Source organism: Ogataea polymorpha (genome assembly GCF_001664045.1).
Source record: "Ogataea polymorpha strain NCYC 495 leu1.1 chromosome Unknown OGAPOscaffold_6, whole genome shotgun sequence".
NCBI classification, from domain to species: Eukaryota; Fungi; Ascomycota; class Pichiomycetes; order Pichiales; family Pichiaceae; genus Ogataea; species Ogataea polymorpha.
Window position 1 is genome coordinate 774,429 of NW_017264703.1, and position 22,305 is coordinate 796,733.

Here is a 22,305-nt window from a genome sequence, read left to right on the forward strand (position 1 = left end):
TTTTTATATGGAGGCAGAAATTGGTAGATTTCAGCTTAGCTATTTAGTACGGCGGAAACCGCTCTTGCATCTCCGCCACCGCTTTTTCAAAGCTCTTCTTGTCCAACAGCATCAGGCTCAGCTTTGGATCCACCCCGTAGTCGTTGAAGACTCTTCGGGAGTCTGCCTCGATCGTCTTGTTAGTGTAGTCAAAGTAGCCGTGGTGCTGTGCGTGCTTCTCCAGCACCTCATCCTCGTAATGAAAGTAGTCGAGTGTGTCTGTGGGCACTGAGGTCCTCTTTGATTTTTTGGACGAGGGAGCGTCCTCCATCTCCTGGTCGATCGTTGAAGCAACCAATTTGTACACTCTGGACGGAACGAGATAAAAATCAAAATTGTATTCGGTGGCAGCATTTTCGGCCTTCTCAATCTCTTCCAACAGCATCTTGTACATTGGAGGCACAGTTTCCACAGGCATGTTGATGAGTCTCTCGCTCACGACAAGTCCTACGCGCGACTTTGAACTTCCTGACAGCAGCTGCCGAAGAACGATATTGAATTGAGGCTTTTTGCTGGTTTTTTCCAGCACGTACTTCACCAGCGCTTTGATCGAGGTGGTTTCCAGATTGTCGGTCAGGCTGATTACACTGAGCACTGAAAACGGATCCGATTCTTCACCGTCGGTCTTGATAGTCGAGCCCGCACGGCCCTCGGTCAGCACCATGTCTGCAATTTCAGACAGCGAGAAAAATGCCGAGTCTTCTCCAAACAGCTGCCTCAAGAAATTCTTTGTAGCGTGGAAGTCGATTTTTGGATTTAGGTCGAAAAAATCAAAATCCACGTTGATCATTTCTTCCGCCTCTTCATCTTCCTCTTCCACTTCTTCATCTGTCGACGAGACATCGATATCAGACAGGTCGTCATTTTCCAGCTCCTTTTGCGATCTTTTGGACATGCTTATGGGCTTATTTTTTATTAATTTTTTTTTGAATATTTTTTATATATTTTTTTTTAATTTTTTTTGAGCCGCATGTCTCTGCTAGGATACGCCAGCGACTCTGACGAAGATGCCAACTCGCAATTGAGGCTTGCTCTTGCGCCTACTTCAGAGAGCCAGGAGGAGCCAGAAACACAAAAAGTAAACGGGAAACGGACAATCACAGGCTTTGTTGAGACAGAAGTGATAGACGGCCTAAAATTCCAGAGAAACAAAAGATTATACGAACAGGGACCAAACGATTCAGAAAATGAGAATCCCAAGTCCCGAAAACAGCGTGCAAAAGAATTGAAAAAACGTCGGAAGAATAAAGGAGATCCAAAAGAACTGGACGGTGAAAATGCGTACAGAGGACCTTGGGCCAGCTACAGCGAGAGCGAAGACGATAGTCAACTAGAGGAAGAAGAAGTGCAGGTACCATTAGAAGCAGCGTCTGAGAACGGATCAGAAGAAGAACAGCCCGAGGAAGAGACCACCACCTTCTACGGTGACTCGCAATATGATTATCTCGGGAGAACGTATATGCACGTTCCTAACGACGTGCCAACCAACTTACATAAAGAGCCAGGAAGCCAGCGCTGCTACGTGCCGAAAAGGAAGATACACACATTTGCCGGACACGCGCGAGGTGTCCAATGCCTGCAATTCTTTCCTAATAGTGGCCATTTGCTGCTTACCTGTGGAAACGACTCGTCAATCAAATTATGGGATGTGTATCATAAACGAAAACTGCTTAGAGGATTCTATGGACACATGAAGCCTGTGAAATGCGTGACATTCAATTCCTCGGGGTCACACTTTTTGAGTTGCTCGTACGACGAAACAGTCAAGCTGTGGAACACAGAGACCGGCAAGTGCGGATTCAGAAAAAAACTGGATGGTATTCCCAACGTTGTCAGATTTATCCCCAACAATGACAACGAATTTCTGGTTGGCATGTCCAACAAAAGAATTGATCATTATGATTTGAGAACTGGCGACGTGATCCAGTCGTACGAGCACCATACAGACGCCGTCAACGGTCTCGAGTTCATTAACGATGAGGACAATTTTGTGTCTTCGTCGAGCGACAAGTCGCTGCGCATTTGGGAAGTTAAAGTCAACATGCCCGTAAAACTCATAGCCGACCCCAAACAGTTCTCCATGCCGTTTTTGAAAGTTCACCCTAGAGGTTTCGCGTTTGTCGCACAATCATCCGACAACACCATCCAAACATTTGCAGCCAGTGCCGAAGAGAAGTTCAAGCGAAACAGAGAAAAAACCTTCACTGGCCACAACTCTGCCAATTACTCCATCGGGCTGCAGTTTACACCGGACGGGAGAACGTTAATGAGCGGCGACTCGCATGGGTTTGCATTTTTCTGGGACTGGAGGTCCACAGAACTGATCTCTAAGCTCAAGGTCAGCTCCAAGCCGATAACCTGCATCGATTCACATCCTCAAGAAAGTAGCATGGTGGCTCTCGCAGGAGCCGATGGGAAGGTGTATTTGTACGATTGATGTGTAATTTCTTCATGCATAGAACGAAACGGACTTGTTTTTCCTCGATTGCACTTCGCTGATACCTTCCACGAAGTCTTCGTGCTTGATAACAGACTGTCCGTTTCTCAATGCAATCATTCCTGCCTCTACAGTCACAGCCTTCAGCTGTGCACCATTGAACTCGTCTGTAGATCTGGCTAGTTCTTGCCAGTTAACGCTATCATCACAGGTCATCTTTCTTGCGTGAATTTGAAGGATTTGGGCTCTGGCCTCCTCGGATGGCAGCGGGAACTCGATCTTACGGTCCAGCCTACCCGATCTTAGTAAGGCAGGGTCCAAAGTATCCACTCTGTTGGTGGCAGCCAAGACCTTGACTCGGTCGTCGGAGTCAAAACCGTCCAGCTGGTTAAGCAACTCCAACATGGTTCTCTGCACTTCTCTGTCACCAGACTTATCAGAGTCAAATCTCTTAGTTCCTATGGCGTCCAGCTCATCGATGAAAATAATAGTTGGCGATTTCTCCTTGGCTAGCTCGAACGCATCCCGCACCAGCTTGGCTCCATCACCAATAAACATTTGAACCAGCTGAGGAGCAGCCAGTTTCAAAAATGTAGCATTCGACTGCGCGGCACATGCTCTTGCGAGCAAAGTTTTGCCCGTTCCTGGAGGTCCATACATCAAAGCGCCCTTAGGTGGCTTAATTCCCAGGTTTTTAAACTTCTCGGCCTGCTGCATTGGCAGCACAACGGCCTCAACCAGTTCCTCAACCTGCTTATCTAACCCACCAATGTCTGCATAGGTCTCTGTAGGTTTTTCGTCCACCTCCATGGCCTTCACTCGAGAATCGTATTCTGCGGGCAATTGATCCAAGATCAGATACGAATCCTTATTCACGCCGACAAGATCACCAGGCTTCAATTTTTCTGGCTCCACCAACCCGATCAGCGGCAAAAAAACAGTTTGTCTCGTGGATGTCTTGATAACGGCCGATTTACCCACTCTGGCAGCATCCAAATCAACATTGGCACCTTCCTCATTGGCCTCCGCCTCCGCCTCCATGTCTAATAACTCAACCACATTACCCACCAAGTACGGGAGTTGCTTGTTATTTTTAATTTTCAGCTTGTTGTCCTCGATCTTTTGAAGCATGGCGATTTTCTCGTGCTGGAGACGAAGCAGTTCAGATCTGAACAAACGAATCTCGTTCTCCATCATTTTCGTCCTATTGATAATGTCACCGGTCGACAAGTTCAAGATCTCTTGGTCGATCTCCAATTGCGGTTCGTTTTCCAGCTCCTCCAGTGTCGACATGTTGGTAAATATTGTGAAAATATTATTTTCTTCGCCACCCATATACGGCCTCGCGTCGATCGACGCAAAAAACAGATGACAACGAGAACTTACAACCTAACCGGATGCAAAACACAACCAGCTTCTACTGGCCACTACTATTGTATCTTGTGATCGCATAATTGTGTATTTTAAGGCTACTTTCCTCTATATCTTTTGACCTGAGACAGCAAACCTTCATTTCTTCAACTCAGCACTGCATGTTAGTAATTGTCACCCAGTTCTTACTTACCTCAACTTCTTGGTAAAGTCATCCTCATTATCGTCATCGTCCCAACTATCATCCCACAAATGATCTTGCTGGGTCGCTCCAAGCGATTTTTCGTCCGTCCAGTCTGGTTGTTAGTTCCATACAACTTGGCGTCTCATACTTACCGTCTTCGGGGAAATCTTCAAATTCATCATCCTCCTCCAGCGTCTTGACAGACTTGGATGGCTCTTTCACGGTTTCTGCTTCAGACATGTCAGATCTATTAACTTTCGATTTTTTGTCACCTAAACAATAAATTTAGATATCAAATAATTATTTTCTATAATTTTTGCCCCCTCCATTTATGACCTCTTCTTATGTCTGAGCCCAATGTTCGTGCCTCCTTTGCAGATAATCGCCGTCCACTTACCAAAGTAAAGGGTCAACTGCTCAACATGCCGCCGGTGATCACATCTGCACTGTATGCGGCATTCCCGGTTATCTTTTTACTGGATAAAGTACTTGCCTTTTTGACCTGGACAAACGATGATCCTTATACCAATTTTATTGCCATTGCAATTTACATCATGGTGGTCAAGTACTGGACAGTAGTGGCGTGCACTGTCCTACCCACAATCATAGCTTTAGGCACGTGTGCCTCGCTGTGGTTCTTGAAGACCACCATTGACGACTTGCGGTCGGAGACGGCCCCGCCCACAATTGAGGAAATTATTGACACGCTTATCAACCTACAGGCACGATTCAGCTATATTGTCGAGCCATTCAGCTATTTTGGGTCCTTATCCAGTTCTGACTATTTCAATCTAGGATTCAGCCTTATAGCTATCACGCCTTGTTACATTTGGCTCATGACGCGAATTTTCACAGTCAGATCATTTTTGCTTGTATTTGGTGTTGCATGTTTGTCGTTTTACTCGTCGTGGTCGGTTGCAACCCGGCATCTTCTGTGGAGAAGCATCGTCATCCGCAAAATACTTACGTTTACGACAGGTCTTAAATTTTCGCTTGTCGATAAGAACATCGAACTGACAGTGCTCAATGATTTCCAGATCTCAAATATTGGAACAGGCAAGACTGTAGAGTTCCATATCCTGCAAAATCAGCGAAGATGGCTCGGGGTTGGATGGTCCAACACCTTGCTACCCTTTGAACGCGGACCTTTCACCACTGAAGATTTAGAGAAGTCGTGGGACTCTCTTGAAAGTTTCCAATTCCCAGAGATTACACAAGCAACGTGCCGGTGGAGATGGCTGGACGCTAAGTGGAAAACAGACGACTCTTTTGCGCCAGGAGAGGGGTGGATATATTACAACAACAGCTGGGAAGAACCTTCGAACACAGACTCTCTCACAAGATTTACACGCACCAAACGCTGGAAAAGACGCGCACTGGTGATCGTCGAGGACGACGCAACCACCTAGCGGGATTGCCGCTGCTGCGCGGTGCACGGATGAGGTGTAGAGATGTTAGGTTTTTGCGATCGTTCCGCACCCAATTTCTACAAAAAATTTTCGACAAAAAGTTGTCGTGTATAGAGGAGGCTGGGGAACCCATTCATTGAGCAGCAAAACAGGGAAAATTAGTTGAGACTCGGTATATAAAGCGCGCTTAGCACCCTAATCGCACCGACAGCTAATTGTGATCACCAAAAAACGCACTTTCCCTTGGTTTTTCCGTGTTTTTGAAGTGCTTAATTTCCCCCCAGTGGCGCAAAGTACGACGATAAAATTGGGTGGTGCACACCTAAAACATACAGAACAGAATGGCACCGGACATTGTGGAGACTAAAGCATCCGGCTCCAGTGCTTCTTTTTCCATGGATCGGATCCGGCTTGAAGCCATTGAGAGCCGACGTCAAGAATGCACCAAGGCGATCAATGACAGGAAACGCAAACTGGCTGAGCTTTATTGCGTCTCGCGTCTTCCGCTTCTGCCTATATCCAATGACCAGGTTTTACAGATCGAGGACAAGCTGATGGCTTTTCTGGAAAAGAACGATTTGGAAAATGGACATGAGTTCAACATTGCCATTTTATCTCATGAAAACCAGCAGAGACGACTCTCGCCTCCCCAGAATCAGAGCGCAACAGAGACATCAGAGATCAAGGAGCCTGCTACAAAGCGTCAGAAAGTGGAAGTTCAGGGTAGCGAGCAGGAGCCGGGTTTGCTGGAAGCACAAAAGAAGATACAGGGAGCAGCATTGGCCACCAGAGAAGCACTTTCAGACCCGTCTCGTCAGGAAGGGTCTCTATCGTCTCTGATCCACTCCTATGAACAAGTCCAGCCGCCTAGACGGAGTGACGAGAAGTCTAAGCGCGATTTGGACTATGAAAATCTCGACTTAGATCAGTTGATGATCATGCTAATGCCCGAGCTCAAGCCCCATAAAGTACCAGAGGCTCGCTCCTTGACAGAACTGTATTATCACCAGCAAACATTACAGCTACCGAAGCTGTTACTTAGGGCTCACAAGTCGCTTACGACAGACTCTTATGAGACAGCTTTGGTAGAGGGGAAGATTTCTGTATTGTATTCACGCATGGAGGAATTGAAACGCAAACACAGTTGGTCTCTGAGACAGCCGAAGAAGTTTTTGGACCCCTTTTTGGCTACCGGAAAGAAAACGCACTGGGATTATCTTTTGTCGGAGATGAAGTGGCTGGCTACTGACTTCAAGCAGGAAAGACGGTTCAAAATGGCACAATGCCATTACATTGCCCAGGCCTTCAAGGAGTTTTGGAAATATGGTAAAGTGTGCTGTGTGCGAAGAAGACCAGCTCGGCTTCTCACTGAGAAAGAGATCGAAGAACGGACAATGTCAAAAGACTTGGAACTTCCAAAAAGTTCTGAGGCTGCTGAAGTTCCAGAGAAAGCTGAAGAACCAGCGGAGCCCACCCAAGATGAAGGCAATAAACTGGATGATGGTGCTACCGCGCAGATCGAGTCAATCACTGTGAAACCAGAGTTGGAAGAGAATGCTAAAACGCAGGTGTCCGAGGATAATGTGGAAACGACCAAGGAAGGTATTACCAGCGATAGTACAGAGCCTGCTCAGAACACCGAGGCTTCAATAGAAGAGCAGCCTTCTATCAATCCATCTCTTCTTCTTACGTTCAATGATACCGTTTATTCTGGTGAGGAATATGAACGAGTGAAAAGACATAGGGAAGACATTCAGCCATTCAAGATGTATGCGGATTTAAATCAATTCAACAAAACTGAGACAGCTGTTATTGAATGTTTGTCTACTTACGCCCCATTTAAAGAATCTGAGAAGGACCATCTTATCGAACGCTGTGAATACGGACACATCTCTTCGATGCTTCCTCCAGCTGACGAGGAGCCAGATTGGGAAAAGATAGTTTTGAAAAAAAAGAAGGAGACAGAGAAACACAGTGTTCCTTACCAGAAAGGTTTATTCTCTCCAGCTTACAGGCGTTTCAACATTTTGAAACCCCCTTCTCCTCCCTCCATCAAGAATCTGGAGCTTCGCATTCCAACTATCTGGCTCCCGCAGGACGACAAGTATCTCATCAGGTATGTGACCGATTTCTCATTCAATTGGAACATCATTTCTGCTCATTTGTCCGCGAAACCGACACGGAGCTATACATCGAACATCGAGCGGCGCACTCCATGGCAGTGTTTTGAAAGATACATTCAGTTGAATGACAAATTCCAATTTTCCGATATGAGAGGTCAGTATCCAATGGCTGCCAAAGAATGGCTGGAGGCAGCACACAAGGTCCAGATTTCTACCAAAAGACGGATCTCCCCCCTTGGAGTTGGTATAGAATCTATTCAAAGAGGGCATAGACGGCTCAGATGGGGCTCCATGTTTGACGCTATGCGGAAGTTGATGAAGAAGCGCGAGAATGTTCAAAAGCCTTCTCAACAGCAAAGAAAGAATAATATAGAGGAGAAAAGAAGCGACACACCAACTCCTGAACAACTGTCGAAGCTCAAGTTCGAACGTGATCGGGCAATACAGGAAGCTTATGCTCAGGGGACTGGTAATGGAAATTTCACCAGACTGCGTGTTCCACCTAATGCTCGTCAACTAGCAACAGGTGCCGCCAAGTCTCCGTTTTCTACCGATGGCCAATCCAACCCTGGATCATCGGCTGCTGCGCAGGCGGCAATGAATGGTAGACGGCAGCTACCCAACAAAATGGCCCCTCAGACAAGTGCTTCTCCCGAAGCACAGCAGGCTCAAATGCGTGCTAATAGTCCACAAGTATACCAGCAGCAGGCGAATCAGGGCGGCATTCCGATGCCAACGGGTCCTGGTGGAGCGCCTCTACCTAAGCAGGTTCAGCAGTTGATGATACAACGTCAACGGCAGATGATGCAACAACAGCAGAACAACAATTCCAGACAACCAAGCAGACCACCCTCTTCATCGATGAGCTCCCCTGTATCTACGCCAACACCCCAGCAAGTTTTGCAATCGGCGGGCAATTCGGGGTCTTCTCCTCAAGCTTTTTCGCAGGTGCAGTTGCAACCGGGCCAGTCTCCGGAGCAGATGCCTCAAATGAACATTGCACCGCCTCAAGGGTACCAGGTGCAGCCTATGGGCAGCAATGCATCGTCTCCCCAGGACATGCATGGCAACACGCAGCTTTCTCAGCATCCACGTCCTGTGTCGCGCGTGAACTTTACCACGTCACAAGTGTCTGCCATCATAAACCAGATCCAAACTCAGAACCCGAATCTACCCAAAGAACAGGTTACGCGTTTGGCGGTGGCGTATCTAGCCAACTACCAGCAAAATCAGAACAGAATTGCGGACCAGACGGCACAGCAGCCTGGTAAACAGCCCCTGGCTCCTTCCAACGGAGGTGCAATTGCCGGACAATTGAACACTCCGACGAAACAAGGCCAAACGTCTCAGGGGACGCCGCCAGCGCAAGCCGGCCAACCTTTGACTCCGCAGCAGCTTGCTATGTTTGCCAACAACCCCAATCTGACTCCACAGCAGCGTAAACAGATCCAGGTTTTGCGACAACACCAATTGCAACAGCAACAGAGAAGGCAGCAGCAGGTGCAGCCGCAGGGAGATCCACAAAGTCCTGTGTCGGCAACTCCCCAGTCTGCCCCATCGAATGCAAAAAAAATGAACTCGTCGGCGATTACAACACGGTTTTCACCGCAACCGGGAACCAATGTGGTGCCGGTGGTGAACCAGCAGTCGCCGTCAGTGCCGTCATCGGCAAACAACAGCTTCGTGTCTTCACCGACAATGAAAAACATGAGATGAAGCGCTTTGTATATTAGTGAGTATAGCATAATGCAACTACAATGTTTGATGTCTAATTCTATTCTTACAGTCTGTGAAGAAATCCTGGTTTAAAACGAAATTGTTGCGACGCCGCTTGTTTCCTTGGCAGTGCCGTTCTCCTCATAATCGCACTTGAATTTGATTTTAGTGGAGTTGAAAGGCTCACCGTTCTTGTGCTTGATGGTGACCTTTTGGGTCACCGTGCCGGATCCGGGGCCAATGGCCGACCCGGACGGAGGAAGCATAGTCAACTCGAAGCTTTTCGTCACTGCAATGGAGAATTGTATTTTCGAGAGCGTGGATAGGGGGGACGTGTTGCCAAACTTGAAAGTCAACGACAGAGGTTGTTTTTGATCAATGACATAATCAATCTTTAAGCTACCGTCCGTCACCATTGTCGTTGCAGTGCTGGTTTGGCTGGTCACTGAGGCGAAATCAAACTGGAATGGGTCCAAGGCAGCTGGCTGAACAGCGGTTTGCGCAGGCTGCAGAGACGTTCCCGTGTTCTGCACGGGAGAAGAGAATCCAGACAAAATGTCCACCGAGGGAGACTGTTCTCTGGTGTTGGTGTCAAGCAAATTAATGGCACCAAATCCACCCAAGTTGCCAACGCTCTCGTTGCCCGTGCTTGTTCCCTTTTTAGGCTCAAACGACAGTCCACCAAGATCCCCGAGAAGGTCTGCAATGGCGTCGTTTGAAGTTGGAGCTGGGGCAGAGTTGTTGGAAGGTGCAGGCGAAGGCTCGTCGTCAAAATCAATAAGGTTGAACCCTGCCCCTGAAATCTTGACTTTTGAAGCGTTGGCCATGTCTCCTTCTTTCAAGAGGTCTGCTTTTTGAAGAATTGAGTTGATTTTGTCGTTCAGAGAAAGCAACCGCCCGACCTGCTCCTGATCGTCCGACTCTTCCTGGACCAAAACTTGCAGCTTTGGCTGGGCAACTTTCAGGGCGCTGATTAGCTCAGAAATGGTTTCATCCGATGGATCGAAAGTTCCTGAATTTGTGGCATTGTTCAGCATTTCTTCCAGAATTTCGGCCTTCCTGCTGACCTTCTCCACGTCCTCGTTGACTCGCTGTCTGGTCTCGTCCAAAGTCTCGTCGTGCTTGAAGCCAGACATGATCTTCATGAGCTCGTTGGCCTCCTTCAGGTCTTGTGGTCTGCCTCGTCTGATGAGCTCCTGCAACTTGGCGCTCTGTGCAATCCTCTCCTCCCTCTGAATCTCCTCTATCGACTTGAGATTGTCACTTGGGTTGAGGACCGCTGCGTCCTCCTTTTTGACAGCAGGGAACTCATATCCCTTGCTTCTGAGAAGCCTGTGCATGTCTCTTATGTATCCTAGGTCCTCTTTGTAACGGGAGGTCTTACAGATCGTCTGGACCCACTCGGCAATAGTGCCCAGAATCAGCCTCTGGGTCCGGGTGTAGACAGGCGGAGGCCTTTCCGGAAACTTCTTCACCAGCTCGTTCAAAAACTCCTTTCTTGAGATTTGCAAATGAACCGGATATCCACAATTCTTGACCAGAAAATCAAGCAGCTATATCAGGTTAGCACTATTGGATGCATCTAAATTAACTTACCGAAAGAGCCAATTCGGAAACTTGCGGATCTCTGCTGTTGATCAGTTTCACAATTGCCACTGTTGCTTCGCGCGGACTGCGGTGTTAGTCAAGCTTGTCTTTATACTTACAGATTTCCCTGCTTCTCGTTTATCAGGTCGCAAATCTCAAGGTTCAACGCAGCATTCGGCTCGTCCAGCGACGGGCGACACGCGCGATCTGCAATGTTAGCGGGCATTGGGCGATTTATACTTACGAATTCTCCTGAGCAGCTTGCCGCTAGCTCCTTGCAGAGATGACAATGATGACATCTAGTTGGGTCACCAAAATGGAGGAAAGGTAATGTGTGGCAAAAAAAAAACAGTCGCGTCGAATTTTTTGCTGCTCGCCTTGTGCTTCCTTCAGTAAAAGGATCATGCCCCATAATTTTTTTTGTGCATTTGGCGCTACAGGACCCTGAGGAATAGGTTGTCGCTATGCCTTGCTGTGCTAAAGGCCATGAATCGCAGAGTTCGTTAGTCTAAAGTGTCTCCGTTGTCTCCGTCTTCTATCTCATGCCTATAGACCGAAGACCGAACGATAGCTGGTAAGCTATAACACTTGCTACCATCGGTTTGATACCCCATACAAATAGCTTCAAGAGTACTACTGTAAATATATTTTTCACTGTCTCCTTTATATGCCCTTTTCTCTTTTTCTCAACTATGTCCCACTTGATCAGCCAGCTACTCCAAAAAAGGCAATTCATCAGCAATCGCAGCTACGAGCTGGGGGTCCAGCTTTTGGACCGCAAGGTGTTTCTCAAGCCTGATACAATGGTGCCTATCCGAGGATGTCTTGTTTTGAGGATAAAAAAAAAGCAAATCAATATCCCCTCGCTTACAGTCCAGCTGATTGGGAAAACACAGCTCGACAAATCGACAGAGATCCAGATCAACCCCAAACGACAGTGGCACTGCAATTGGATGGAACAGGGCACGTACTATTTCCCCTTTGAGTTTTTGCTGGATGGTAATGTTCCCCAATCTTTCTCGCACCACATTGCAAATGTTAGCTACTTTTTGCAGATCGAGATAATCAACCCTGGATCCACCTTCAAGGTGCAGACATGCAGGACGTTGCTTACCGTAGTGAAATGTCAAGTTTATCCGGAAGTTGAAGACTCAATTGCTTTTGGGAACTGGAGAAACCTGCTGATCTACAGAATGTCTGTGAATAACAAAACGATTTATTTGGGAGACTTCATTCGCATCAACTTGAAGTTCATCCCCTTGCATTACGACCGCTACAAAATCCATCGAGTTAAGATAACTCTTGTTCAGCACACACGAAGGGAACGAAAAGTGCACAAGGATAAGGTCCCCTTGTACAACCGTGAACCACCAGGCAACGATCTCGAATTGAAACTTCCGATAGAAACTGGCTACATCAAATTCAAGAAAAACAACGTCCTCTTGTATCCCTCAATAACACTCTCCAACACTGACGGGGTGCTCGAAATATCCCACAAAGTGGAAATAAGCCTCCTAGTGGAAGAGATCAGCTGTTCACAAAAGTCTCCGCTGTCTTCCATCTGCTCCGAATCCACCAAGTCTAGCCAGAGCATCGACGATGATTGGACAATGTCGAATGCTTCCATGATTGACGAAGCTGGTACACTGCGAAACAAAAAAATACAGCTTACTATGTCAACGAAATTGCAAGTCCTACGACATGAAAGTCATTTGGGGATCGAGCCTCCCCCAAGTTACAACTATACCCTCAAGTTCCCGCCAGATTATTCCATGGGATGCTAATGATATTATTGTTTATGTGCTCATCCATGAATCCAAGTACAAAGTGTCGTCCTTGTTTTCCTCCTCATCGCCCAGAGGATTCATGACTCTATAAGTGTCACTGATGGAAAAAATCTGATTGTGCTGAGGAGCAAACACGTCGACACCTTTGTAACGTCCGCCACCGGCTTCCAGAACGCTTTGCCATGTTGCTTTGTACAGATTGTCCACCTGGACCAATTTTTCCTCGTATTCGAGCACAGAGCACAACGACCTTATATCCGAAAGACTTAGTTCCACCGATGTGACTCCACTAGATCCAATAAAGCGGCTTATCTCTTCAAGCGAGGGCAGATTATGGTTGTTCGAAACGGGATATGAGTACTGTTCGACATCCATCCCTCCTTTCTTGAAACATTTGGGGTACGATTTTGAGGCCACAAATCGCCATATGACAATAAGCAGTGAGTCGATAAAATCCGAGTCGAGCTCGCTATCTGTAAACCAGGGGCCTCCTGTGACTTCAATGGAGGGAGTCAAATGGTATAGCATATAGATCTTTCGCTGCGGGTATTTGACCGATTTCACAGATTTAATGTACGACTGGCTTTCCAAGGATTTGAGACATCTCTGAACCACATGCTGATGGAGATTCGTTTTCGCTTTGATTGTTTTCGTCCATATGCCTTCCCGTCCAGCAGCCTCGATATAAGAGTACACCATTGCCTCGTCGCTGGTCATGTTGTTGATTTTCGCAGCTTCGGCCTCTGTTATTGGCTGGAACAGCACCTTACGATCTTTGCTCTCTAGCAATCGCACTATTCCTCTGTTAAGAAGTTCCTGAACGCATTTCATCAGTTCCTGATTCGAGTCCATCTTGCTGATCTCCAGCAGTTCCTCCTGGGTGTATGAGGACTGGCCTCTTGCAAGCATATCACGATGGAGTTTTGTACATGTCTCGGCAAAGCTTCCGTTTGCGTCTCGGATCGTGGACTCTTCTGTTTTGACGCTCATTTTCTAATCGTCAAGAATAGTCGATTTTTTTTTGAATTTTTTTATTATATGTATGCACGATGAGACGAATATCATTTCCTAGCGATCACGAGAACGAAACGCCATCAAAGCCAACACGACCGATTTTCAAAAGCAGGAAGCGCAAAGTTGGCGAAGGACGGCAGAAGACCATGGCCGAGCGCGGGTCGTCGCCGCAGCCAGAGGAAGACCCTGATCTGGACATCAAGGTGACACGCAAAAGCAGGATCAAAATGGGAATGACCAACGAGGCCCATGCACCGAGCACGGAGCACAAAAGTGCGCTGGAAATGTTGAGTCGGTATAACGATTACACGAAGGAAGTAGCCGAGACCGCGATGGTGGAAGCTCCGACGCAGATTCCTGACGAATTGCAGATAAAAGAACTCAAGGAGCGCCGATACAGAGCTCAGCTTGGTAAATTGGAGAGCGTGAAACAGCAGGAGCTGGACGAAGATTATGACTCAGAGCATGACTTCAAAACGAGACGCGGTATAGACGACGACATCGATTTCGACATCGATTTGGATGATCGACTCGGCGACGGCCGATTTGCAGTGGGGGCTGGCGAACAACGTGTGCAGAGGCTTTTGAGACAGGAGGAGATTGAAGAAGCACTCTATCATGCTCAGCTTTCAGAGGATGAGCAAGAGTTAGATTACGAGGCCGAGGTGAGCAGACTAAAAGAGCATATCAGCAACCTGCAGGCTGCAGAGAACAATGCCACGGAGAAACAAGCCGTTCTACAACAAAGGATCGTTGACTTGAGCGTGCAACGGCGCGCGATCGAAGAACAATTGAAGGGTTTATGCTAGTGCCATGACAATAAAGGGTCGATCGACCTGTTTTCCGAAAATGGCAATTCGTCCCCAGTGCGCTTAAAGTTGTTCGGTGATCCAAGGAAAACCTGAAAAATTTGCGTCGTGACTCAAGTTATAAATACTCCACAATCGTCTGCAGTCGAGAATGTCTAAGACTATAGCATTTAAGAGATCTTTTTCGGGAATGACGAAAGGTATCAAGCATCTGGTGTCGATCTCCGACCTTACCACCCCCGAGTTCACCTCTCTGGTGAACCGTGCCGCACACCACAAGAAAATATTTAAATCTGGCCAGCCAGTGAGCTCTGAGATTAGCGAGGCCTTGAAAGGCAAGCTGGTCGCAATGCTTTTCTCCAAGAGATCCACCAGAACCAGAATCTCGACCGAAGGTGCTGCAGTGTATTTTGGCGGACACCCAATGTTTTTGGGCAAGGACGACATCCAGCTCGGTGTGAACGAGTCTTTCTACGACACCACCCGTATTGTGTCCTCGATGACCTCTTGTATCTTTGCGAGAGTGAATTCGCACTCTGAGATCCAGCAACTGTGCGAGCATTCCAGCGTGCCGATTATCAACTCGCTGTGTGACACGTACCATCCGCTGCAGGCCATTTGCGATATCTTGACTATCAAGGAAGCCTTTGGCGAGACGAAAGGTCTGAAGCTTGCGTGGGTTGGCGACGCCAACAACGTCATCAACGACCTGGCTATTGCTGCGCTGAGATCTGGAATCCGGGTGTCTGTTGCTGTTCCTCGTGGAATTGAGATGATCCCTACCATCGTGGACGTCGCCAAGACGATCTCGCAGGAGACCGGAGCCTCTTTCGAGGTGACAAATGATCCAAAGCACGCCTGCACCGACGCCAATATCATCGTGACGGACACCTTTATCTCCATGGGCGAGGAGGCGCAAAAACAGAAAAAACTACAGCAGTTCTCCGGATTCCAGGTGAATTCGGACCTGACGAAGCTGGCTGCTCCTAACTGGAAGTTCATGCATTGTCTTCCTCGTCACCAGGAGGAGGTCACTGACGAAGTCTTCTACAGTGACAACTCGATTGTTTTCGAGGAGGGTGAAAACAGATTATATGCTGCGATGGCTGCGATCGAGGCATTTGTTATCAAGAAGGAGCTGGCATAAGGAAAAAATATATCAAATCAAGAAATCTTGTATAAATAATTTAATTTTTTGTTTACATGGCACCCGACGTTTCGGTACTTTCTAAAGTAAACGATCTCCTACGCGACGAGGACGACCTTGAGCGTATTGAGTTGCTGCGTAATGACTTGAAGAAAGAGAGGGCGTCGGTGGGGTCGCAACTGAAGATTGAGTGTGACAAGAGAATCGCCATCATTACTGCTGTCCTGGAAAACCTGCAGGCGTCCAGCAAAGACCTGAAAAACCTGAAAGACAACCTCAGCAAGGTCGAAAGTCTCAGACAGCAATCTGTGTCAAATATCAACAAATACGAGCTCTTCGACAAGTCGTCGGTGGTGTACTCGAATTTCGAGAAAGTTGTGACCACATACAACAACTTTGTCCAATTGGAAAACCGTATTGCCTACGTGGACAAGCTGCTCGATGAAGAACTTCCTGAAAATGACTATTTTCCAGAAGACTCTCCGGCAAATAATCTTCTGCTCATCCATTACGAACTGAACAGATTGCGCGACTTTAAGGATGAGCTCATGCACCTGTCGGAAGCGAGTCGGGCAGGCTTGCGCTCGATCGTGGTGCAGTCATTTTTGCGTCTGGATGATGTTGTTGCTCGCTTTGAGCATCTGCTGCGACTCATCGTCGATAACTTTGTCAGCATCATTGGATGTTCCAACTTTGGACTCATAGTGAAACTGGTGAAAATCCTTGAGTTTGAGGACAAGGAAGACCTCAGACTCGCTTTGATGAACCACCTCATCACCCAGTCTAAAAGCAAGGACGAAATGGCTGTCAGCAGGCTGGCCACGTACGTCAAACGCACTGCTCCGCGCGACTACAAAAAACTGGTGTACGGGTTTTTCCGCGAGTCGATCGAGACGAGTTTCGAAGCCATTGTGCAAGGCTCAGACCCGAATGAGGTGCTCTCTATCATCGAGGAGAACTATTACGAGATTCTTGTGGCGTACAAAGTGGGGTCAGAGCGTGGGTTCCCTGCGAGCTGGAAGTTTTTCAACAAGATTTTGGAATGGTACCAGAACAGCTTGCGTGCTGTTGTGAAGCGCATTGTGGCAGACCCGACGCTGCCTTCGTCGTATATCGTTCGTGTGCTCACTTTTGACTACGACAATGCGCAGGCTATCAGGGAAAAGTTTGGGTTTACCAAGAAACAGGTCGAGCCGTACTTGTTGCTCAGCACCGACGAGCGCAGGCGGCTGCTCAACGAGTGTCTGGAATTCAATATTAAGAAAACTCGCGAGTGGGCCGAGAACGCATTTGGTCCAGCGCTGAAGCTTTTCAGCACCATGGAGAAAGAACCGTCCGACTCGTCCTCTGAAAAGCTGGGAATCGAGATGGCGCAGATTCTGATCGAGATCCTGCGTTCCAACATGAACACTTTGCTCGACGCTGGGGACAGCCCGATCCTGATAGAGTATCTGCAATTTTTCTGTGCGCAGTTTCTTCGCCAGTTCTACGACAGATGGATCGAGGCGCTTGAGAACGGTGCACGGCAGTGGAACGCCGCCGCCGAGGCCCCGGACAACGAGAACGTCGGCTGGCTTCCTCGGTACGTCACAATTCTTGCAAACGACTGCGTGCGACTGGTCAATGGGCTTGAAAGTCAATTCAAGGAGGTCGAGCAGATGGTCCACTCAAAGTTCCATCCCCAACTCCAGAGCATTCTTTCCCAGGGGACGCAGCATGTTCTGAATCTGGGAACAGAATGCTTAGTCAAACTCAACGGGTTCATTGTGGTCGAGTATGACCCGTATCTGAGCGAGGTGTTCACCAAAAAGTGGTACAAGAGCGATGAGATGGTGAGAACGTCGCTGCAGATTGTGGACTCATATATGGTTCCGCTCAAGGAATACTTGGATGCAGAATTATTTGAGTCGCTATTTGAGCTTGTCTATGACGCGTACTTGTTGCACTATCTACAGGCACTTAATGCCAGAAACAAGATCGACACCAAGAAGTTCGAGTCGACCATGGAGCGCGACGGACATCTCATCAACACACAGTTCTCCAACTACGTCGAAAATTCTCAGATCATCGAGGACCACGTCTACATCTTCGACATCCTCATATACCTCGCCACGTTTGAAAACGAGCAGCAGTATCTAGACGCGTGGCCAGGGTATTTGGAGGTATTCAACGATTTACCGGTCGACTTTTTGAGGCTGGTCCTGGAGTGCAAACGACTAAAGGACAGCAAGATCAAATTCATCGTCGGTGAATGCATGCACATTTCGAAACTCTACCAGCCGGAGAATTTCACGCCAACGTTCATGTCCAACTTCAAAGCAAAATAGTCACGACTCTAATCTATTCTCGCCGTAAAAAAACTATGGTAATCACTAGCCATCCGTTGTCCAGCTCTTTTTTCAACGTAGCCGTGCCATCCGTAGAACTATTCCACGCGGCACCAAAAAATGACTGGATCCCGCAATCGGCCTCCTTGGAATCGATCAGGTGCGCATTGACGACATACTTGTACTTGGAAGATGTTTGCGTCAGCTTGGCCAGCACATTTTCGACATACTCGGAAACATCTCCCTTGAAAAGCGTGTCCAGCTGGTCTGCCAGTTCTTTTTTGGTCACCGGCTGAAGTTAGAACTAGTTGCCTCGCAAACTTACCAGCTTGTCGCCGTTGAGTAGATCCACCTCCAACACAGACATGCCATCTCTGCACCATAAAAAGTTGTCATATATTTCGCTGGTTGTGCTTACGTCAGCTGGTCATATCTAACGCACGTGTGATAACAATAATTTTACTGCTGCTAGGACAGAATTCTTCTCCATGTCTTCGGCACCGCTTCTACAAGCTAGTAAGTATGAGCCATCGCAGACTGCTGCATCAAGGCAGCTCTAACATACAGCTCCCGGCAAGCGAATTGCCCTGCCCACCAGGGTCGAGCCTAAAGTGTTTTTTGCCAACGAGAGAACATTCCTTTCGTGGCTGAACTTCACCGTGGTTCTTGGATCGCTGGCTATTGGTCTTCTCAACTTTGGCGATAAAGTGGGGAGAATCTCGGCCTCTTTATTTACGTTGATTGCTATGGGCACCATGATCTATGCACTGGTCACATACCATTGGAGAGCCGCTGCCATCAGAAGACGTGGATCTGGACCTTACGACGATCGGTTTGGCCCTACGATGCTTTGTTTTTTCCTGCTTATTGCTGTGATTGTGAACTTTACGCTGAGAATAAGGGCCTAGGGTAGCAGCTATGGGCCGCAACAGTAACGAAATAGATTAATAGCAAAAGTATGTGTCATGCAACAAAGTGGTCCTTAGGGGGCATCGTTGAATGTTAATCTCTGTCTGGCCCAGAATGTGCCGGATTCCTAGCCTGTCAACATACTTCGAGGGCCCCTGCTGTTGGATAAGGAGAGACGTGTGACTGTCTGTCACTCCTTGCACCGACACCTCGCGCCATTTAATTTTTGTAAAGTTTTTCAGACGAAAAAAATTAGTATCTTGAACAAAATGGTAAGTAGACGAAATGAGCTCGAAACTAACATCGCAGTCTGACGCTATCACCATCAGAACCAGAAAGGTCATCACCAACCCACTGTTGAACAGAAGACAATTTGTCATCGATGTCATCCACCCAAACAGAGCCAACGTGTCCAAGGACGAGTTGAGAGACCAACTGTCTGCTCTTTACAAAGTTGAGAAGGACTCTGTCTCTGTGTTTGGCTTCAGAACCGCTTTCGGTGGTGGAAAGTCGACCGGTTTCGGTCTCGTCTACAACTCTGTTGCTGACGCCAAGAAATTCGAACCAGCCTACAGACTCGTCAGATACGGTCTTGCCCAGAAGGTTGAAAAGGCCTCCAGACAACAAAGAAAACAGAAGAAGAACAGAGGCAAGAAGATCTTTGGTACTGAGAGAAAGGCCCAGAAGAAGGCCGCTAAGAGAAATGCTGATTAGAGAGATGTAATTTAAAGATTGAGGTTAGCAGAGCGTACTTTGCGTAAATAAGTAGTGTTTAATCCTTTTGGTGAAAATCTCTACATCCGTCCTTTCTTTTCCTTCAAGGCCTTGACTTGCTCCTCAAGCGTCTTGAGCTCGTTCTGCAGAGTAGCCAGATCGTGGTTCAGTCTGTTTTTCTCTGTGTGAATGTTCTGTTTCCACTGTTTGAACCGTTGATCTTCATTTCTCAGCTGTTCGGCAAAGTAGCGCTTGATGCGCTTCTCCTCCTCCAAGAACTTCGGATTGCTCGAGAACCGGTCAAGCTTCTTGTCCAGGGCCGCGGTGCTGTCAGAGTCGCCCTGAGTGCCGTCCTGCATCTTGATGGTGCGGAAAGTCTCGTAGTGCAGCTCGTTGGTGGACAGAATTAGGTCTAGCATGTTGGTTCTCAGAAGCAGGCTTCTCAGCTTTCTGAAGTCGCAGTGCTGGTCGTTCTCCACGTCCACAAAGCCCCACGGATACTTTCTGCCCTTTACATAAGTACCATCCACCTCGAACTCCTCCTCGGACCCGATCACCGCAAATGGCATGGACTCGATCAGCTGCTTCGCGTGCTCCGACGCAGCTTGGTCGTCCAGCTCAATTGGTGGCGAGTAGATCCGGATGTCCTGGACCTCGATAATCTCTCTTATTCTCTTCTTAAACTCAAGCATTTCGTTGGGAGTCAGCGTATCCGCTTTGGCAATCACTGGAATCAGGTTCGCACGCGTACCCAGCTTCTTCATCACCTCGATGTCTAGCGGTTTGAGCGTGTGGCCCGTAGGGCGAATAAAGTAGAGCACGGCATGGACACGTAAGTCCTTTTTGTTTGCACGCACAGGCTGGGTTTCTTGCTTCAAATACGAGTGGTGCTGGTCGTCGATAAAGTCAATGATAGGCTGCCAGGCGTTCTTGTTGTTGACGTTGTCTCCAAACCCTGGCGTGTCCACAACGTTGAGGTTCAGCTTGAAGTTCTTCTCTTCCAGCTCGGCCCGGACAATGTCGATCTCCACAGTCTTTCTGATTGGGCTGTTCAGTCTATTGCGCAGTTCTGGATGTGTCTTGAGAGTCGTCTGGAATAATGTGTTGATGAACGTTGTCTTTCCAAGTCCAGACTCGCCAGCAAGCATAATGGTGAACGTGGCCCCTTTTTTCGACACGATCTTGTACCTAGGGAATTAGAATTGGGAATCATTCTTACTTACCGTTGGTTTGGCAAATTCGTGATGCCGATCGGCTCAATAGCGGCTTGAGACATGGTTTTCGTTTTGTTGTGTAAATTTGTCGAACGCGTTTTCTAGTTTTCCAAATTAATCTACAAACATATGCGCTGTAAGCGGTGTAGGGGTGCCTATGGCTCACTTTTTCAACTCTAGACAAAATCATTGCTGCAATGTCCAAGGTGCTGACGCCGTACCTCCGCAAACTCGTGGACAATCCCGCGTCGTTTTCCGTCGGAGACTTTGCAGCTGCCCTTCGGCTTGTTTTCCAGGGCCAAACCAACGACATCGAGCTGGCATCCCTCCTGACCGCTCTCCGTATCCGCGGCCTCGACTTCGACTCAGAGTACATAGCCACCGCCGTTGAGACCATCCTGCAGTTTTCAGATGTCATTCCGGGCCACACCGTTGACCCAGACGGCTACATTGACGTGGTTGGCACCGGTGGCGACGGCCAAAACACTTTCAACGTCTCTACGTCGGCTGCCATCGTCGGCGCCGGAATGGGGCTCAAGGTGAGCAAGCACGGCGGCAAGGCGTCGACGTCGACCTCGGGAGCTGGAGATCTCATGACCAATCTCGGCGTCAAGCTGCACAAGGTGGACAGCAAAAGCGTGCCTGGAATCGTCGCGTCATCGCGACTGTGCTTCCTTTTCGCTCCTGCTTTCCACCATGGAATGGCCAAGGTGGCTCCTGTGCGTGCCAGTCTCGGTATCCCAACTATCTTCAACATTTTAGGGCCGTTGTTGAACCCGATTCCTATCAAGGCTCGTATCCTCGGCGTCTACACCGAGGCGCTCGGCAAGATCTACTGCGAAGCGGCCGTCAAGCTAGACAGGAAAAGCGGTAGAAAGCCCGCAGAAACGATGGTTGTCTTTGGCGAGGTTGTCCTCGACGAAATCGCGCCGGTCGGGGCCACCAAGGTCTGGAGATATAATAGAGAAACCGACCAGATTGACGAGTTCAAGCTGCATCCTGCCGATTTTGGACTGCCCGAGCATCCGCTGGAAGTGGTGAGGTCTGGAACGCCAAAGGAAAACGCTGAGTTGCTCACGAAAATCCTCAACAATGAAGTTGACCTGTCACCGGGAGCACATCCAGTTGTAGACTATATATTGATGAATACGGGAGCTTTGGCCGTTGTGGGTGGCCTGGCGTCCTCCTGGAAAGAGGGAACTGAACTCGCACGGAAAAGCGTGAGCTCTGGAGCCGCAAAACAGGCATTGGATAACTTTGTCAAGGCAGTCAACGATATATAGGCCTGGTGTGCTTATGTAATACATATCTACAAATTGGCGACGCGCAAAAAAATAAAACATCTGTAAACAAACAAGAGTTTGTTATCATTGGGGTCTGCAGTTGCGCGTTCTCGACATGTTTTCGTCCCACAAGCCTCTCATTAATACTCCCCGAGAAGATCGACGGGCCCAGAGAGGCTCTGGACTTGAGTTCACACCGATAGGAGCCAACAGGAAACCCGTCATTTCCACTAGC

General features: G+C 48.1%; 15 protein-coding genes across 15 annotated transcripts; 9 read left to right on the forward strand and 6 right to left on the reverse strand.

The window, feature by feature from the left end:
• Positions 1-5: 5 nt before the first annotated feature.
• On the reverse strand, positions 6-955 carry OGAPODRAFT_102636 (uncharacterized protein). The gene has a single exon (XM_018353128.1). The coding sequence runs from the start codon at positions 932-934 to the stop codon at positions 44-46; it is 891 nt and encodes a 296-aa protein (XP_018209455.1). The 5' UTR covers positions 935-955; the 3' UTR covers positions 6-43.
• A 54-nt stretch (positions 956-1,009) lies between these two features.
• OGAPODRAFT_83493 (uncharacterized protein) lies at positions 1,010-3,761 on the forward strand (the record flags this gene model as incomplete). The annotated part of the gene is made up of 2 exons (XM_018356703.1): positions 1,010-1,117; positions 1,184-3,761. The coding sequence occupies 2 exons, from the start codon at positions 1,010-1,012 to the stop codon at positions 2,474-2,476; spliced, it is 1,401 nt and encodes a 466-aa protein (XP_018209456.1). The 3' UTR covers positions 2,477-3,761.
• On the reverse strand, positions 1,321-3,769 carry OGAPODRAFT_90434 (26S proteasome regulatory subunit; the record flags this gene model as incomplete). Its single annotated transcript, XM_018356972.1, has 1 exon — positions 1,321-3,769. The coding sequence occupies one exon, from the start codon at positions 3,767-3,769 to the stop codon at positions 2,489-2,491; it is 1,281 nt and encodes a 426-aa protein (XP_018209457.1). The 3' UTR covers positions 1,321-2,488.
• Positions 3,770-4,375: 606 nt separating this feature from the next.
• OGAPODRAFT_9999 (uncharacterized protein) lies at positions 4,376-5,440 on the forward strand (the record flags this gene model as incomplete). The annotated part of the gene is made up of 1 exon (XM_018358119.1): positions 4,376-5,440. One exon carries the CDS (start codon positions 4,376-4,378, stop codon positions 5,438-5,440), a length of 1,065 nt encoding a protein of 354 aa, XP_018209459.1.
• On the forward strand, positions 4,376-7,471 carry OGAPODRAFT_83496 (uncharacterized protein; the record flags this gene model as incomplete). The annotated part of the gene is made up of 2 exons (XM_018356704.1): positions 4,376-7,380; positions 7,406-7,471. The coding sequence occupies exons 1-2, from the start codon at positions 5,782-5,784 to the stop codon at positions 7,469-7,471; spliced, it is 1,665 nt and encodes a 554-aa protein (XP_018209458.1). The 5' UTR covers positions 4,376-5,781.
• OGAPODRAFT_17252 (uncharacterized protein) lies at positions 4,418-11,182 on the reverse strand. Its single transcript, XM_018354995.1, has 4 exons — positions 11,111-11,182; positions 10,986-11,073; positions 10,876-10,951; positions 4,418-10,832 (listed from the first exon to the last, which is right to left on the reverse strand). Exons 1-4 carry the CDS (start codon positions 11,163-11,165, stop codon positions 9,369-9,371), a joined length of 1,683 nt encoding a protein of 560 aa, XP_018209460.1. The 5' UTR covers positions 11,166-11,182; the 3' UTR covers positions 4,418-9,368.
• A 1,469-nt stretch (positions 11,183-12,651) lies between these two features.
• OGAPODRAFT_17254 (uncharacterized protein) lies at positions 12,652-13,643 on the reverse strand. Its single transcript, XM_018354996.1, has one exon. The coding sequence runs from the start codon at positions 13,560-13,562 to the stop codon at positions 12,663-12,665; it is 900 nt and encodes a 299-aa protein (XP_018209461.1). The 5' UTR covers positions 13,563-13,643; the 3' UTR covers positions 12,652-12,662.
• A 170-nt stretch (positions 13,644-13,813) lies between these two features.
• OGAPODRAFT_77837 (uncharacterized protein) lies at positions 13,814-14,488 on the forward strand (the record flags this gene model as incomplete). Its single annotated transcript, XM_018356382.1, has 1 exon — positions 13,814-14,488. One exon carries the CDS (start codon positions 13,814-13,816, stop codon positions 14,474-14,476), a length of 663 nt encoding a protein of 220 aa, XP_018209462.1. The 3' UTR covers positions 14,477-14,488.
• Positions 14,489-14,625: 137 nt separating this feature from the next.
• OGAPODRAFT_17255 (uncharacterized protein) lies at positions 14,626-15,679 on the forward strand. Its single transcript, XM_018354997.1, has one exon. It carries the CDS (start codon positions 14,826-14,828, stop codon positions 15,621-15,623), a length of 798 nt encoding a protein of 265 aa, XP_018209463.1. The 5' UTR covers positions 14,626-14,825; the 3' UTR covers positions 15,624-15,679.
• Positions 15,680-15,704: 25 nt separating this feature from the next.
• Positions 15,705-18,858, forward strand: OGAPODRAFT_77839 (uncharacterized protein). Its single transcript, XM_018356383.1, has 2 exons — positions 15,705-18,466; positions 18,518-18,858. Exon 1 carries the CDS (start codon positions 16,172-16,174, stop codon positions 17,948-17,950), a length of 1,779 nt encoding a protein of 592 aa, XP_018209465.1. The 5' UTR covers positions 15,705-16,171; the 3' UTR covers positions 17,951-18,466; positions 18,518-18,858.
• OGAPODRAFT_95527 (uncharacterized protein) lies at positions 15,705-19,074 on the reverse strand. Its single transcript, XM_018357760.1, has 3 exons — positions 18,276-19,074; positions 18,058-18,242; positions 15,705-18,014 (listed from the first exon to the last, which is right to left on the reverse strand). Exons 1-3 carry the CDS (start codon positions 18,331-18,333, stop codon positions 17,964-17,966), a joined length of 294 nt encoding a protein of 97 aa, XP_018209464.1. The 5' UTR covers positions 18,334-19,074; the 3' UTR covers positions 15,705-17,963.
• On the forward strand, positions 18,439-18,858 carry OGAPODRAFT_51149 (vacuolar transporter chaperon; the record flags this gene model as incomplete). Its single annotated transcript, XM_018355691.1, has 2 exons — positions 18,439-18,466; positions 18,518-18,858. 2 exons carry the CDS (start codon positions 18,439-18,441, stop codon positions 18,856-18,858), a joined length of 369 nt encoding a protein of 122 aa, XP_018209466.1.
• A 54-nt stretch (positions 19,075-19,128) lies between the features above and the next one.
• Positions 19,129-19,573, forward strand: OGAPODRAFT_14482 (ribosomal protein S24; the record flags this gene model as incomplete). The annotated part of the gene is made up of 2 exons (XM_018353420.1): positions 19,129-19,131; positions 19,169-19,573. 2 exons carry the CDS (start codon positions 19,129-19,131, stop codon positions 19,571-19,573), a joined length of 408 nt encoding a protein of 135 aa, XP_018209467.1.
• An 80-nt stretch (positions 19,574-19,653) lies between these two features.
• Positions 19,654-20,849, reverse strand: OGAPODRAFT_51167 (uncharacterized protein; the record flags this gene model as incomplete). Its single annotated transcript, XM_018355693.1, has 2 exons — positions 19,654-20,761; positions 20,797-20,849. 2 exons carry the CDS (start codon positions 20,847-20,849, stop codon positions 19,654-19,656), a joined length of 1,161 nt encoding a protein of 386 aa, XP_018209468.1.
• Positions 20,850-20,984: 135 nt separating this feature from the next.
• Positions 20,985-22,108, forward strand: OGAPODRAFT_77840 (uncharacterized protein; the record flags this gene model as incomplete). Its single annotated transcript, XM_018356385.1, has 1 exon — positions 20,985-22,108. One exon carries the CDS (start codon positions 20,985-20,987, stop codon positions 22,068-22,070), a length of 1,086 nt encoding a protein of 361 aa, XP_018209469.1. The 3' UTR covers positions 22,071-22,108.
• Positions 22,109-22,305: the final 197 nt, after the last annotated feature.